At 47.5% G+C, this 13148-nt stretch overlaps 1 protein-coding gene across 1 annotated transcript; it reads left to right on the top strand.

Moving 5' to 3' along the window:
- Positions 1-214: 214 nt before the first annotated feature.
- On the top strand, positions 215-12470 carry LOC311147363 (vascular cell adhesion protein 1-like). The gene is made up of 5 exons (XM_084184050.1): positions 215-392; positions 8783-9058; positions 9148-9477; positions 9691-9927; positions 10510-12470. Exons 1-5 carry the CDS (start codon positions 341-343, stop codon positions 10620-10622), a joined length of 1008 nt encoding a protein of 335 aa, XP_084040176.1. The 5' UTR covers positions 215-340; the 3' UTR covers positions 10623-12470.
- The last annotated feature ends 678 nt before the right edge of the window (positions 12471-13148 follow it).

Below are 13148 nucleotides of genomic sequence, written 5' to 3'. Positions count from 1 at the left end.
TTTAAATTCCTTTTAGTCAAGTTAGCTCTCAATAATTATTGTTTTGATGAAAAAACGAATTTAGCTCTTTACATCATTACAAGTTACGTTGATATTCCTCATTAATTCGCTCGATAACGTTATGGAAAAAGTGTTTATTGACTAAATTAATTTGGCCTATTTTTCAAGCCTTGTGAGCGTTTTTTTAAAAATCTAGACCTGGCAACCCATGGATGAATGGGATGTGTGCAGTTTGGGAAAGCGTTTGTGTGCGCTGCTGCTTTTAGTTTCGATTACCGTAGTTATAAGTTTTCAACAAGTGACCGTCAACATTAGGATATATTTGCCGTATAAAATAACTATGGTGAAAGGAATTTTAGAATTTCTGACACTCGGTGTGTTGGTGTTTACAGGTAAGGTCTACAGATCGATGTTACTAATTTTTTGTTGAACTACAGATGTTTGCTGTTCGTGTTACCGTGTGAATATTCCATTATGTTTAAACAACTCAATTACTATTTCATTGTATTTTCTAGGCTTGATGATTAACTTTCTGGAAGTCATAGTAAACGTGTTTTTGACTTTGAAGTCCAAGTCCAATCTCTCCCACTGAATCAAAATGTATTTGATCAAGAAATATATATATTGGTGGGTGTGGTAGATTCATTTTGAAGAATAGCAAGTGTTTTTTTCTCTCTCGAATTTGGTCCCTTACAGCAGTGGTTCCCAAACTGTGGGGCGCAGGGAGGGTGGTATTTTTTGTTGTTCATGAACTCAGTCTAGCTTACAACTTACTCTTGAAATTTGTAATAGTAGGTCAAATTTCGAAATTGGGTAGTGTATCATCAGTTTTCCTCTTGTCACGTCAGTCATTTCCTAGGTGGTAAAAGTCTGGATGGATATTGTCTTTGTCGGCATATAAATAATATGCCATTTAGCAGACGCTTTTATCCATGTATGCGTGCATAACATTTTTTTTTTTGGTGTATGGGTGGTCCCGGGGATCGAACCCACTACCTTGGCTTTACAAGCGCCGTGCTCTACCAGCTGAGCTACGGAGGACCACATAGTAACAACCCCCCCCACTTCGCCCCACCTCGCGAGTCGCGACCCATATGAACCCAAATTGCTCACTCCTCTTCTTGGCGGAAATAACATTTATCATGTTTTAACTAATTTCCCCGAAATTCTACATATTTTAATAATAATCCAGAGCGATTTACAGTCATGTGTGCATACATTTTTACGTATGGGTGGTCCTGGGGATCGAACCCACTACCCTAGCGTTACAAGCGCCATGCTCTACCAATTGAGCTACATGGGTGGAAAGAAAAATTATGCCGTTTTAAAGCAAATTTCCTGCAATTCTACACATTTTGCCATGTCTAAAATGTGTTCATATGATACCTGAGTGAGTCAACAAAATCAATGGAGGCCCCCATATTCTGGCCATGATAACTACAAGATTTAGATAGCTGGTTAGCCTAACATACCTACCTAGCTAACATGGGCTAGTTGATCAACTGTACATTTCTGACATGTTATAAATAGCTCTCTGATGTCTGTCAGTGAATGACATAACAAGAGAAAAACTTCCCATGCACTAACAAATTTCGAAATTGCACCTTGTGCATTCTACTGTTATAACTCTCAACCACATTAATAAATTGAAAGCCCGACTGAGTTTTTTTTATTACCCATGTCAGCTAAAGTTTTTTTGCTAGGTTATTTGCCCCATAGATTTTGTTGTAATGTTTTAGTCACTTAAATATCACATAAATACACATTAGACATGGCAAAATGTATAGAATTGCAAGAAAATGAGCTTTAAAAATGCTAAATTGTCTCTGCACCTCATAACAAAATGTGTTGAATTGCAGGAAATAAGCTTTAAACCTGCAAGTTCTATATCGTGGAGCTCCGCCCCATAGGGGAGCTCTGCTCCTAGTGGTTTACCCTCTGCCCTAAGGCAGCAGCAGCCTGAGACAAAATGATGCACACACCTACAGCCAATAGGAGTACAGGTGTCCCTATAAGAGGGGATGCCTCCCCTCAATCAGCCTCCCTTTTTCTTCAGCGACTGGATGACTAGACTGAAGAGCCAAGAAGAGACGAAGCACGAAGACTCAGGACGAAAAAACGCCGTTGATATTCCAGTCATCAACGTCGTCTAAATGAGCACACCGGGAGATTTTCCACCCCCAAAAGCTCTTTTCAGAGCTCAGTGCAGATGCACTTCCATGGCGGCCGGTGACCACCACGACCTATGTTTCGTGTGTTTGGGATCCCAGCATGCCAAGGAAGGTGTCTGCAGTCCCCCGAATTGCGCCTCCTGCGCCCTCCTTTCTTTAAAGGAGAGGAAGCAGCGTTGGGCGTTTTTCAGGGAGGACATCCCCCTTGAGGATGTGTTGTCGATACTAGCCTCTGCTTCAGAGGCGTCGTCCGACGGCGCAGACTCGGGGGAAGATAGGGATTTTGAGGAAGGGTCTGGCATTCCAATGGAACAGTCGGACCCCGTCCCTCATACTTTCAAGCCCCCCTTTCCTTTGGAGAGCGAGAGGGCTTGTAGTCCCTATAGCGAAGGGGATACGAGCTCTGAGAGATCAGAAGCTCTCTCTTTCGCTGCAGCCTCTCTGAGAGCGGATTTTCCGGGTCTCATTGAGAGAGCTGCTCAACGGCTGGCAATAAGGCTGCCCCCTCTTCCCTCCGCACCGGAGGTTGATATGATGGAGGGCGGTCCTTATTCCAGGCCAAGGAAGGCGGCAGAGCCAGTGGCTCCTGCCATGCCTTCTTTGGCTAGGTACGTTGAGGGCTCGTGGGAGGCACCTTTAGCGGCGCGTTCACCTGTAAAAGCGTATCTCCCATTCACGAGAGTGGAAGGAAGGTTTCAGGGTCAGGGAATCCCCAGGTTAGAGAGCGCCATGGCGGCGTATCTCGTACCGGGTTCGAGCCCTGGCCCTCTTCCAAGAAGGCCACGTTGCCATCCCAGAAGGACCGACTCACAGCGTCGCTGTTAGAGAAGTCTTTTGGGTTGGGAGCCCAAGCTGTAGCAGCAGCTAACAACATTGCCCTCTTGGCGGCCTCTCTGTCCCGTTTAATCACGGGTAAGACAGAGATGGCACCGGAGGAGGTGGAGGAGGCGTCCAGAATTTCTGGTGCCATACTCCACCTTACACAGGCGTCCACAGTCTGTGCGGGGAGATCCATGGCCACTTCGGTGGTCGGGGAACGACACCTCTGGTTGTCATTGACTTCCATGAAAGAGGCAGACAGGACGTCTCTCTTGAACGCCCCCCTCTCTGACGACGGCCTCTTTGGGGTCACAGTCAAAGAGGCGACGGAGCGTTTTTCAAAGTTAGAGGAGGAGAAGAAGCAGCTGGCCAAGCACCTGCCGTTGGCAGGACGACTCGGCCCCCCTCCTCCCCAAAGGCCATCTACCTCCGCCCCTCTAAGTAGACCGGGGTCTACGACGAGGCGGCGTAATCGGCGTCATCCGGCGGCCACGAGCAGCAAGGGAGCGGGCTCGGCCCTCCCAGCAGCTACGGTAGCCCCACTACAGCCGGCGAGGGAGGTGACGAGGACGCCGACCTGGCCCTCCAAGGGAGGCAAGAGGAGGCGTACGTGACGGGACGCGGGGGAGAGGATGGAGGACGCATCGATGTTGTCGAACGTGCCCACTGTCCCCCCCCTACCCTTCGGTTGAACGGACGGGTTTTGATGTAAATGCCTTTGTTGATGTGTTTAATAAAGAGTTGGCTCCACCTGACTTTGTCAAAAAAGAGCCTCTTTTCCATAATACGTCCGAGAGCGTTCAAATCTCACCCTCTCTTCCTTACCACTCTAAGAGCCGTTCAGCCCACCGAGGGTGCGTTGCTGAACAGGCACTAAGAGTAGGTATCCAGAAGACCTCAATCAGGTCGTCACATCACACTTCACGTATAAGAAGTGCTTTACATAGAAGGCAGCAGTCCCGGTCAGATTCTGACATGAGGACGCAGCCGCTATTTGGGGATGGCGCACTAGCACAGACTAAGGTCTCCACTAGTACGAGCCAGACCCATGCTGCGTTCACGGAGGGCCCGATTACCGCGGTCACCAAGGTGCCCAGAGTATCGGCGCCCCCAGGCATTGTAACACAGCAGCTATCTGGGGACAGCGCATTATCGCAGACCAAGGTCTCGGTTAATGCGATTCAGACCCATGCTACGTTCACGGAGGGCAGGATTACTAGCGTTATGGGTATAACCAAAGTATCAGCTCCCCTGACAGAACGAGCCAGTACTCACCACACTGAGCGTGAATCAACCCACCAGGGGTGCAGAGTTGAACACACACAGAAGGTGAAAGTTAAGAAGGTATCAAGGTATCAAGAAGGTATCAAGGTATTTAACCGACGTCCCTACTCCTCTTTCTTTCTCAGAACGCATTTCCTCTCCCTTTCACGGGAGGCCCACCTTGGGCTGTTCCACCACTTCAATGTTGGGGAACAGTGGCGGTAAGGGCCATAGAGGAATACAGGTCCTTCCTACTGGATGCACCACAGCTTCGCGCCCAGCCACTTTCTCTGCATTGCTGGCAGTGGCGAAGAAGCTGCACCCTCTCATGCTGGCTAGAACAGACGTTGCAGAAGGGTTATGCTCTCCAATTCCACCGGACCCCACCCCCGTTCAGGGGAGTGGTGGAGACGGTGATGAAAACGTAACCAAACGGCCCTTCCGAATGCTAACGACAAAACGTCTGCTGGAATGTGTCCAGAGAGGGGACTTTTGTACGAGCATAGACCTAAAGGACGCGTACTTTCATGTGCCGGTTCAGCCGTGTCACAGGAAGTTTCTGCGGTTCGCCTTTCAAGGGGTGGCGTACGAATACACGAGGATGCCATTTGGGTACGCCCTGGCACCTCGCACATTTTCCAAGTGTGTGGAGGCGGCATTAGAACCGTTGCGTCGTCAGGGAATACGGCTACTAGCCTACCTGGACGACCTACTGGTTCTCGCCCCGTCAGCAGAGCTGGCGATCACTCACACAACACAGACAGTGATGCATCTCACAAGTCTGGGGTTTGCTGTGAATTGGAAAAAGAGCGCGCCCTGGCCCACTCATCAGATTGTCTACCTGGGAATACAGCTAGACACTGTGAGGATGAGGGCTCGAATTTCGGACCCCCGAAGGGTAGCCTTGTTGCTAGCCCTAAGGAAGTGCCGTCCGAATCACACGGTGACGGCGCTGTCGATCATGTCACTTTTGGGTCTCATGTCGTCAGCGCACTCTGTGGTTCCGCTGGGACTCCTGCATATGCGCAGGACGCAGCGATGGTTCGCCCAACTAAGACTAGACCCATTGCGTCAACGTCATCAGTTGGTGGTGGTTCCCCTCTCGCTCAGTGCAGACCTAAACTATTGGAGAAACTCGCGCGTTCTCACGCACGGAGTCCCGATAGGAAAGGTGTCCTCTCACATCCCAGTATTCACGGATGCGTCCCTGACGGGATGGGGAGGGACATGTCAGACACAAGCGATAGGAGGTGTGTGGCCTCAATCAGGTCGTCACATCAACCTCCTGGAGTTGGAAACGGTTCGACTGGTTCTGACCCACTTCGCATCTACCCTTCGGGGTCGCGATGTGCTGGTCTGGTCAGACAACCGTACCACAGTAGCCCACATAAACAGCCAGGGAGGGGTCAGGTCTCCTGCTCTCCATCGGGTGGCAGAGGAATTGTGGCTGTGGGCTCACGAGCACCTTCGCTCATTGAGAGCAGCACACATTCCGGGCTACTTGAACGTAGGAGCAGACCTCATGTCAAGAGGGGGTCCTCGAGACGACGAGTGGTGTCTGCATCCAGACATTGTTCTCCAGATTTGGGAACAATTCGGGAGAGCCGAGGTGGACCTATTCGCGTCACGCGTGAACGCGCAATGTCCTCTGTGGTTCTCTCTGAGGGAACAGGACGAACCGCCACTGGGAAGGGACGCCTTTGCGCACCAACCGTGGCCGAGAGTTCTCCTGTATGCATTCCCTCCGCTGTCCTGCATTCTCCCACTGCTAGCCAGGGTGAGGTCAGGGGGGCTGTCAGTGATACTGATAGCGCCCGATCGCCCGGGGCTCCGTGGTTTGCGGAGATGAGTCAGATGTTGATTGCGCCACCTTGGCCAATTCCACATCGACGGGACGCGTTGTCTCAGGCGGCTGGCACGATAGGGAAATTGCCCATAATCGGCCAACCACTGAAGGCCTGGCTGCTGAGAGGGACAGGCTAGAGCGCCGTGGGTTATCTGATGCAGTGATCAGGACCATACAGGGTTCACGTGCCAGTTCCACTTCTAAGATGTATGCCAGTAGATGGAACGTGTTTTCACAATGGTGTGTCACACAAGGTGTAGACCCCATGAGCTGTCAGGTGGAGAGTATTCTCTCTTTTCTACAGCTCATGTTTGATAAGCAAAAATCGCCTGCCACCATTAGAGTGTTTGCAGCAGCGATTTCAGCTTGTCATGAGGGTTTTGGCAGAGACAATGTCTTTAGCCACCCTCTAGTGAAACGCTTCCTATTAGGAACGCGGCGACTTAGGCCAACACCTAGAGTCACGCTTCCTCAGTGGGATTTGGCTTTGGTACTCGAAGCGCTATGTAAGTCGCCGTTCGAGCCATTGAATCAAATACCCCTCAAGATGCTGTCTATAAAGACAGCATTGTTGCTCGCTTTGACTACAGCTAAGCGGGTCAGTGATTTGTGTGCTCTTTCGACGAGACCTGACTGCTTGGCCATCAATGGTGACATGAGCAGAGCAGTGTTACGTCCTAACCCGGCATTTGTGCCGAAGGTTATTAAGAGTTCAGATAGGTCACAGACCGTGGAGCTGTGGGCTTTTTCTCCTCCTCCTCATAGAGAGAGGAGTGAGGAAAAGCTCCATCGCCTGTGCCCGGTACGCGCTTTGGCGTGTTACGTCGAGCGCACAGCAGCGATTAGGTCATCGCCTCAGTTGTTTGTGTGTCACGGTGCGGCTGCACTAGGTAGACCACTTTCAAAACAGAGGTTGTCTCACTGGCTTTGTGAAGGCATTGAGACAGCTTATGAGGTAGCAGGGCGGCAATTGCCTCAGGGTATCAGAGCTCACTCCACTCGTGGAGTAGCGGCTTCTACTGCCCTTTTCAGAGGAACAGGAGTAGAGGATATCTGTAGAGCAGCATCCTGGTCGACGCCGTCTCCATTTATCCATTTCTATCTCTTAGATATGTCTTCTAATTCTCTGGCTCGATCTGTACTCAGCGTGGCTGAAGGGAGATCTTGAGCAAGAAAGAGAGGAGAAGCAGGACTGTGGACACAGGTTTCCATCAGGTCCGCTTTGGTTAGGAAGACGTGTTTTTGACAGATGTGTTTTCTAACTCTTTGGCTCGGTCTGTACTCAGCATAGCTGAAGGGAGATCTTGAGCTAGGAAGAGAGGGAAAAGCAGGACTATGGACAGGGTTTCCACCAGGTCCGCTTTGGATAAGAAAACATATTTTGTGGCATGAATCCTGACTGACAGGGTCAGTACAGTAGAGGCATGCGTTGATTACAGAATGTGAGGTCATCTATCTGCTTGTTCAGTTAGTATGACTCATGTTTTTGTTCCTGCCCACTAATCTCTGGGATTCCATTGAGTGAGTGAGGCGGTCTACCGCGTTCACAATGTAGAGTGACACTTGATGTCATTCCATTAGTGGTCGGTAGTGTTTTCACAGGATATTGAGGCACATCTATCTGCTAGTACAGGTTAGTATGGCTTCTATTCTGGTGATCTGCCCACTAGTCATTGGCATTGCCATTGGACTAGGTGGGGCGGGTCTTTAACCGATGACGCGGTATATTGTGACGCCCGTAGGGGTTTTTAGTTGCAGTACTGCGGGACTCGGTTGCAGCCATTGCTAGGCCTGACTTTCTCATTTCGATGGGAAGTGTTAGGCTCGGCAGGGAGTACATTTTGGAGCGCTACGCTCCGCCTTAAACCACTAGGAGCAGAGCTCCCCTATGGGGCGGAGCTCCACGATATCGAACGATTAGTTACCGGAGTGTAACTCCAGTTCTATGGGACTTAAGGCCCTGCCGACCCTCTCTAGTCTCGCTGAAGAAAAATATCTCGGGAGGCTGATTGAGGGGAGGCATCCCCTCTTATAGGGACACCTGTACTCCTATTGGCTGTAGGTGTGTGCATCATTTTGTCTCAGGCTGCTGCTGCCTTAGGGCAGAGGGTAAACCATTAGGAGCAGAGCTCCCCTATGGGGCTCCGCTCCACTCATAGAACTGGAGTTACACTCCGGTAACTAATCGATTTTCTCTTCGCCAACAAGATGGGTGTGAACAGTTTGTGTCATGAACAGTGCTTTTGCCCATAGAAATAGACGTGGCACGTGCACAGGGGGGCGCAGGATGTTCCCCAATGCTGGAAGGGGGGTCTTAGTGCAAAAGTTTGGGAACCCCTGCCTTAGAGCACTATCAATATTAAAACAAGTTTGATTCATTTACTCCATTGTTCCAGACTTGACTGAGTGACACTGTGTCCTTTTTTTTGCGTTGTAACAACCAGCAGAAGCAACAGGCAACTTTCTCTGACCCTTTGATAGAGAAATGTATGGCCACTTCAAAAGTTACGTTTTGCATAGTCAAACCAGTTGTCTTGGCCAGCAGAGAGATTGTAATACAAACCAGCAAAAATACTAGCAAAGATATGTTTTTTGACAGACATTGTATTGTTATGTCAGTGCTTTTTATGGTTGCATGTAATCATTGCCATGTTGCTCACATGTCATGTGCTCTGACCGGTAGGTAGGCCTACACATGCCTCCTCTCCTCTTGAGCTCAACCCTCCCAGAGTGGTGGTGAGATATGGAGACTTAGTCTCAGTCAACTGCAGCACATCATCCACAGACCATGAGGGGATGGGCTGGGAGGCCACATACGGAGGTACAGGTTTTGAACAAAATGTCAACATTGTCACCTGGACTGTGGATAACCTTATTGATTGGACAATAGAACCTAAATGCTACATCACCTTCAATGACGGCAACCAACTCATAGAAGTGCTTCCAGTCATTCTTTACAGTGAGTATTTTCCTCCTTGTGAATGTGAAAGTTATATTTAACTGTATATCAGCATTGAGGGTTTTTTACCTTGTTGACCTCCTCTACAGAGACTCCAGACAGCGTGTCCATCTCTGTTCTGAGCCACTCTGGTCCCATGGTGGAGGGGACAGAGTACCAGCTGCAGTGTGACATCCAGAACATCGCTCCTCTACAGAACCTGGTTGTGAAGTGGTACAAAGGGAATGAACCTGTAGATAATGTAACTTACAGTAACATCAGTAAGACACCAGTGGATGTGTCAGCTCCTCTGATGATCAGCCCCAGTAGAGATGATGATGGAGCTCAGTATAGATGTAGAGCAGAACTGGACCTGGGACCAGAGGGACCACAACCCCATCCTACAGTGACATCAGAACCTCTCAACATTACTGTGCACTGTGAGTTCCCTCTAGTCTTATTTTCAATCATTCCATTAATGTTTACAGCTGATCATTTAGTTTGATCTGATACCCTACTATGATATTTAACAGATTCTTCCAATAGTCTGTTATCATTCATCTCATAATTTCACCCTCCCCAAACACTGAATCTTGTGGGAACAGTCCATGTTGATTGGTTATATGTTTGTCTTATTTCTCCTCATTCTTCAGACCCCCCAACCTTTTCCAGACCTGAAGCTGAGACCCTGGACATTAGAGTGGGGGAGAAAATCACCTTAAACTGCACGGCTACTGGAAGGCCCACTCCTCTGTACAGTTGGCAGTCTTCAGATGTCCTAGAAGCTCTTTTCACCCCCTCCTCCGAGCTCCCAGGAACCTACACCTGCACTGCCTCCAATCTGATAGGCAAGAACAGCAAGACATTCACTGTGAATCCCAAACCTAAAGGTAGGATCATGTTTCTAATTAGTACCTAGTCTTATCTTTCTCACAAATGCTTCTATTATCTCCTTCTACCCCTCCCTCTTCCCCTCTCGTTCCCCCCTTCACTCACTCACTAGTGGCATTCATGTTACCCTTTACCTGAATGAGACTGTGTCCATTGGTAAGGGTACATCATCAGGTAACCACAAGTACTTTGTTACTTTGCAATTATTACATTGTAACTACACTGTACATATGAAACTAGCTACCATGGAAATAGGTTTTTCAGGCAACTAAATGTAAAGTGGGACCCAATTTTCCCATACCATGAATATGTGTTACTTTCTTAATATTTCCCAAATAGACTACTCTGAGAAATATCTCCTTTGACAGTATATTTAAATGTCTAATATTGCCAATTTGCTCCTGTTTCTCCAGGCAGTCGTGGAACCACTGCAGGGATAGTAGTGGGTGTGCTGGCTTTCTTTGCTCTAGTGTTTGTCTGTGTGGTGCATCACAAACAAATAAACTCTGCTGTTACTGGGGCTGAGGAGCTTGGGACGGTCACCTGATCAAACCCTCATTAACCACACCCTCTTCCCACAGGGGGCCGCACAACATTTTATGCCATCATAGGATCAGGCCTGGGCCTGGCATTGCTGGTTGGGATCGGCTATTTATTTCTCAAACAGAGAGCAGGTCGCAACTCCATCATCTGAGCAGGCCAGAGGAAGAGCAATTATATCGCCAGTCTGACCAGCATACTTCCTCAACAGCACTGTATGAATAAGAATGGTTGCTTATTTAATTATTATGATGAATGGCTTCAATCCTGCATGGCTTATAAATCCAAAGAGTGCTTTCTATTAGCCTACTCCACCCAATGGCTTTGTGCCATTTGGATGTGGTGTTGCATTGTTTTGAATGTGGCTTGTGCTGTGTCTGTGTAAGCATGTGGCGCGACACTACAAAGCATTCATTCACAGGCATGTGTGTCCTGTTTTATTATTTGTTTTATAATCAAGCATGCCTGAATGTAGTCTCTCTTCTCACAGCAACTGTGTCTCTGTCACGGAGGTAAAGCAGCTGTGAAAAGAGACTAGCCTGATCGCTGTAGTCTGATGACAGCACCAAGTGACCTTATGTGACTGCACAGTGAGAAATGAGCCATGCAATGCATCACTTCCTATCTAATGCTTTTTTTTGTTGTTGCTCTAAATTGGTGGTACCAGAGCATTTTAACTGATTAAGTTCGCTATTCCAAAAGCCACAGGCAGCTTCTCTCCTCATTATTGCTCATTTTGTTCTCTGCCCACACTCTTCCACTTTATTTCTCTCTTTTACCATCACAGCACCCTTGATTCTCAGTATTGTCAGTATGCTTGATGATAGCTTTAATCATTGGTCTTTCACTTTCTCAACCTATATCTGTGGACCATAGGGAAGTGAACATGCATACCGTCATGAACCCCATGGACAGTCTCCTGCACACAGGCTCAGGGCTGTGAAGAGAGAAAGGCGAAGTCCACTAATGTGTTTTATCTATATCAGGTGTTATCTCAGGTGAATAGGCTACACAGTCATATCTCACCATAGCTGGCTCACATGGTACTTTACGAAGTTGCCATACTGTGTGCCCTGAGATGATGATGTTACTTGCCACTTCTTTCTGTTTTGACAAGAGTGCAGTAAAACAGTCCTTCATCGTTGTCTTTTTTGTTGAATCACGATCAGAGATTTGTGTTGATTTTTTATGACAAGTTTTAAAACCAATTTATGCTAGATATTTCAAGGTATGATTACAGTGTGAAGCGCAAGGTATGTTCAGTTCACATCGCACAGGGCTGGAATAGCATTGGTATGGTTGGAAATTGTGCTTGTAAGGTGCACACCACACTATTTGAGTTGCACTAGCTTTTTACATGTGTATTGTGTCGCTAACCAATGACGTGTTTATTGTCAATTTTATTTCAGCACTGAATGTTGTTATATCCTCTCCTTAACAGTCGCTAACACTCATTCTCTACTTTATTTATACTTTTTTTGTCAGCTTGCTTATGTTTATATGACCTCTGTGATGTATGTGAGGGTTTCCATCTGACTGCTCTTCCGTTCAGACATTTAGTTCTCTCTTCGGAATGCTGATACTGTCAGGCTCAGCATTGTGTCAGAGATTCAGTTTCAGGCAGTGTTCTACTGCAACCTATTTAGGTGAGAATGATTGTGTCTTTAATTTCCATTTCAATAGCGCTGTAACATTGGTTTAAAGGTTTGAATCGACAATGTAGGTGATGTTTACCATGCATACACAGCATTCACTGTCAAACATCAACCAGCTATACTCATTGAGTTAAAGTTTTGAAAGAATCAGTCTTTCACTGTGACATGTTCCTCTACTGTCTTTTGTATGCCATTGTGAACCTTTCTCTCATTGTCTCCCATACATCACTGTAGCAGTGACACTTCCATACTAGTCAGTGAAAACTAAGGTCAATGTAAAGCAAAGCATGAAAGTCCATCTGTTATCCTGCCTAAGGTGGCTCATATAAATACTTCCTTTTTCAGTATTGAGTGTGTGTCTTTTTGTGTCACTCGGGTTTTGCTTCATCCTGGTGAAGGGGACTTCTGCCTTGCCAAGAAACACTTTGTGTGTGCAGCCTGACTGTTGCTATAACAACCTGGCTGCAGTGTAGACTTATAAGGGCAATTTGCCAGCACATTTAGTTCTGGAGCAAAAACATTTTATATTATACACACATGATAATTTTCTGAAACAAGTGTACTGTACTGTACTTCCACAGCAAACAGAAACGCACAGCATAGCAAAAGAAAAGAGAGTAGACATACTGTAGACACTGAGGATTGGCAGCTGTGCCTTCTATAAATACACCCAATAAGCATCCAATTACTGAGCAATGTTTCTGGCACCCCACTCACGGCCGGTGCTGTTGTGCAGTGGTGGTACATTCTGATCACAGTGTGAGGCCTACACACTACATACCGGACAACTCAAGTCCAACAATCAAACCTGCTGAGTCTTGACAAAGCATGGGGTCTCCAAGCACCGCGTGTATGGGAATCAAACATGCCTGCAGAAAATAGTAAAACTGCAGTGTGAGTTCTCTCAAACCACCTATGTATATGAAACCACAGTCACCCAGGAACTGTTTAGTTTCAGGCAAGTTAACACAGGTCATTTGGGTTTCATTTCAGATAAAAGAACTGAAAATTGTAACTGTAGCACC

Source organism: Coregonus lavaretus (genome assembly GCF_964263955.1).
Source record: "Coregonus lavaretus genome assembly, chromosome: 2".
Taxonomy (NCBI): Eukaryota; Metazoa; Chordata; class Actinopteri; order Salmoniformes; family Salmonidae; genus Coregonus; species Coregonus lavaretus.
This window is presented reverse-complemented; position numbering and strand designations above follow the sequence as displayed.

Coding starts and splice junctions, on each gene's coding strand:
- LOC311147363 (XM_084184050.1), top strand. CDS start 341: ATGGTGAAAGGAATTTTAGAATTTCTGACACTCGGTGTGTTGGTGTTT. Junction 393..8,782: donor CGGTGTGTTGGTGTTTACAG/GTAAGGTCTACA, acceptor TCTGACCGGTAG/GTAGGCCTACACATGCCTCC. Junction 9,478..9,690: donor TCTCAACATTACTGTGCACT/GTGAGTTCCCTC, acceptor CTCATTCTTCAG/ACCCCCCAACCTTTTCCAGA.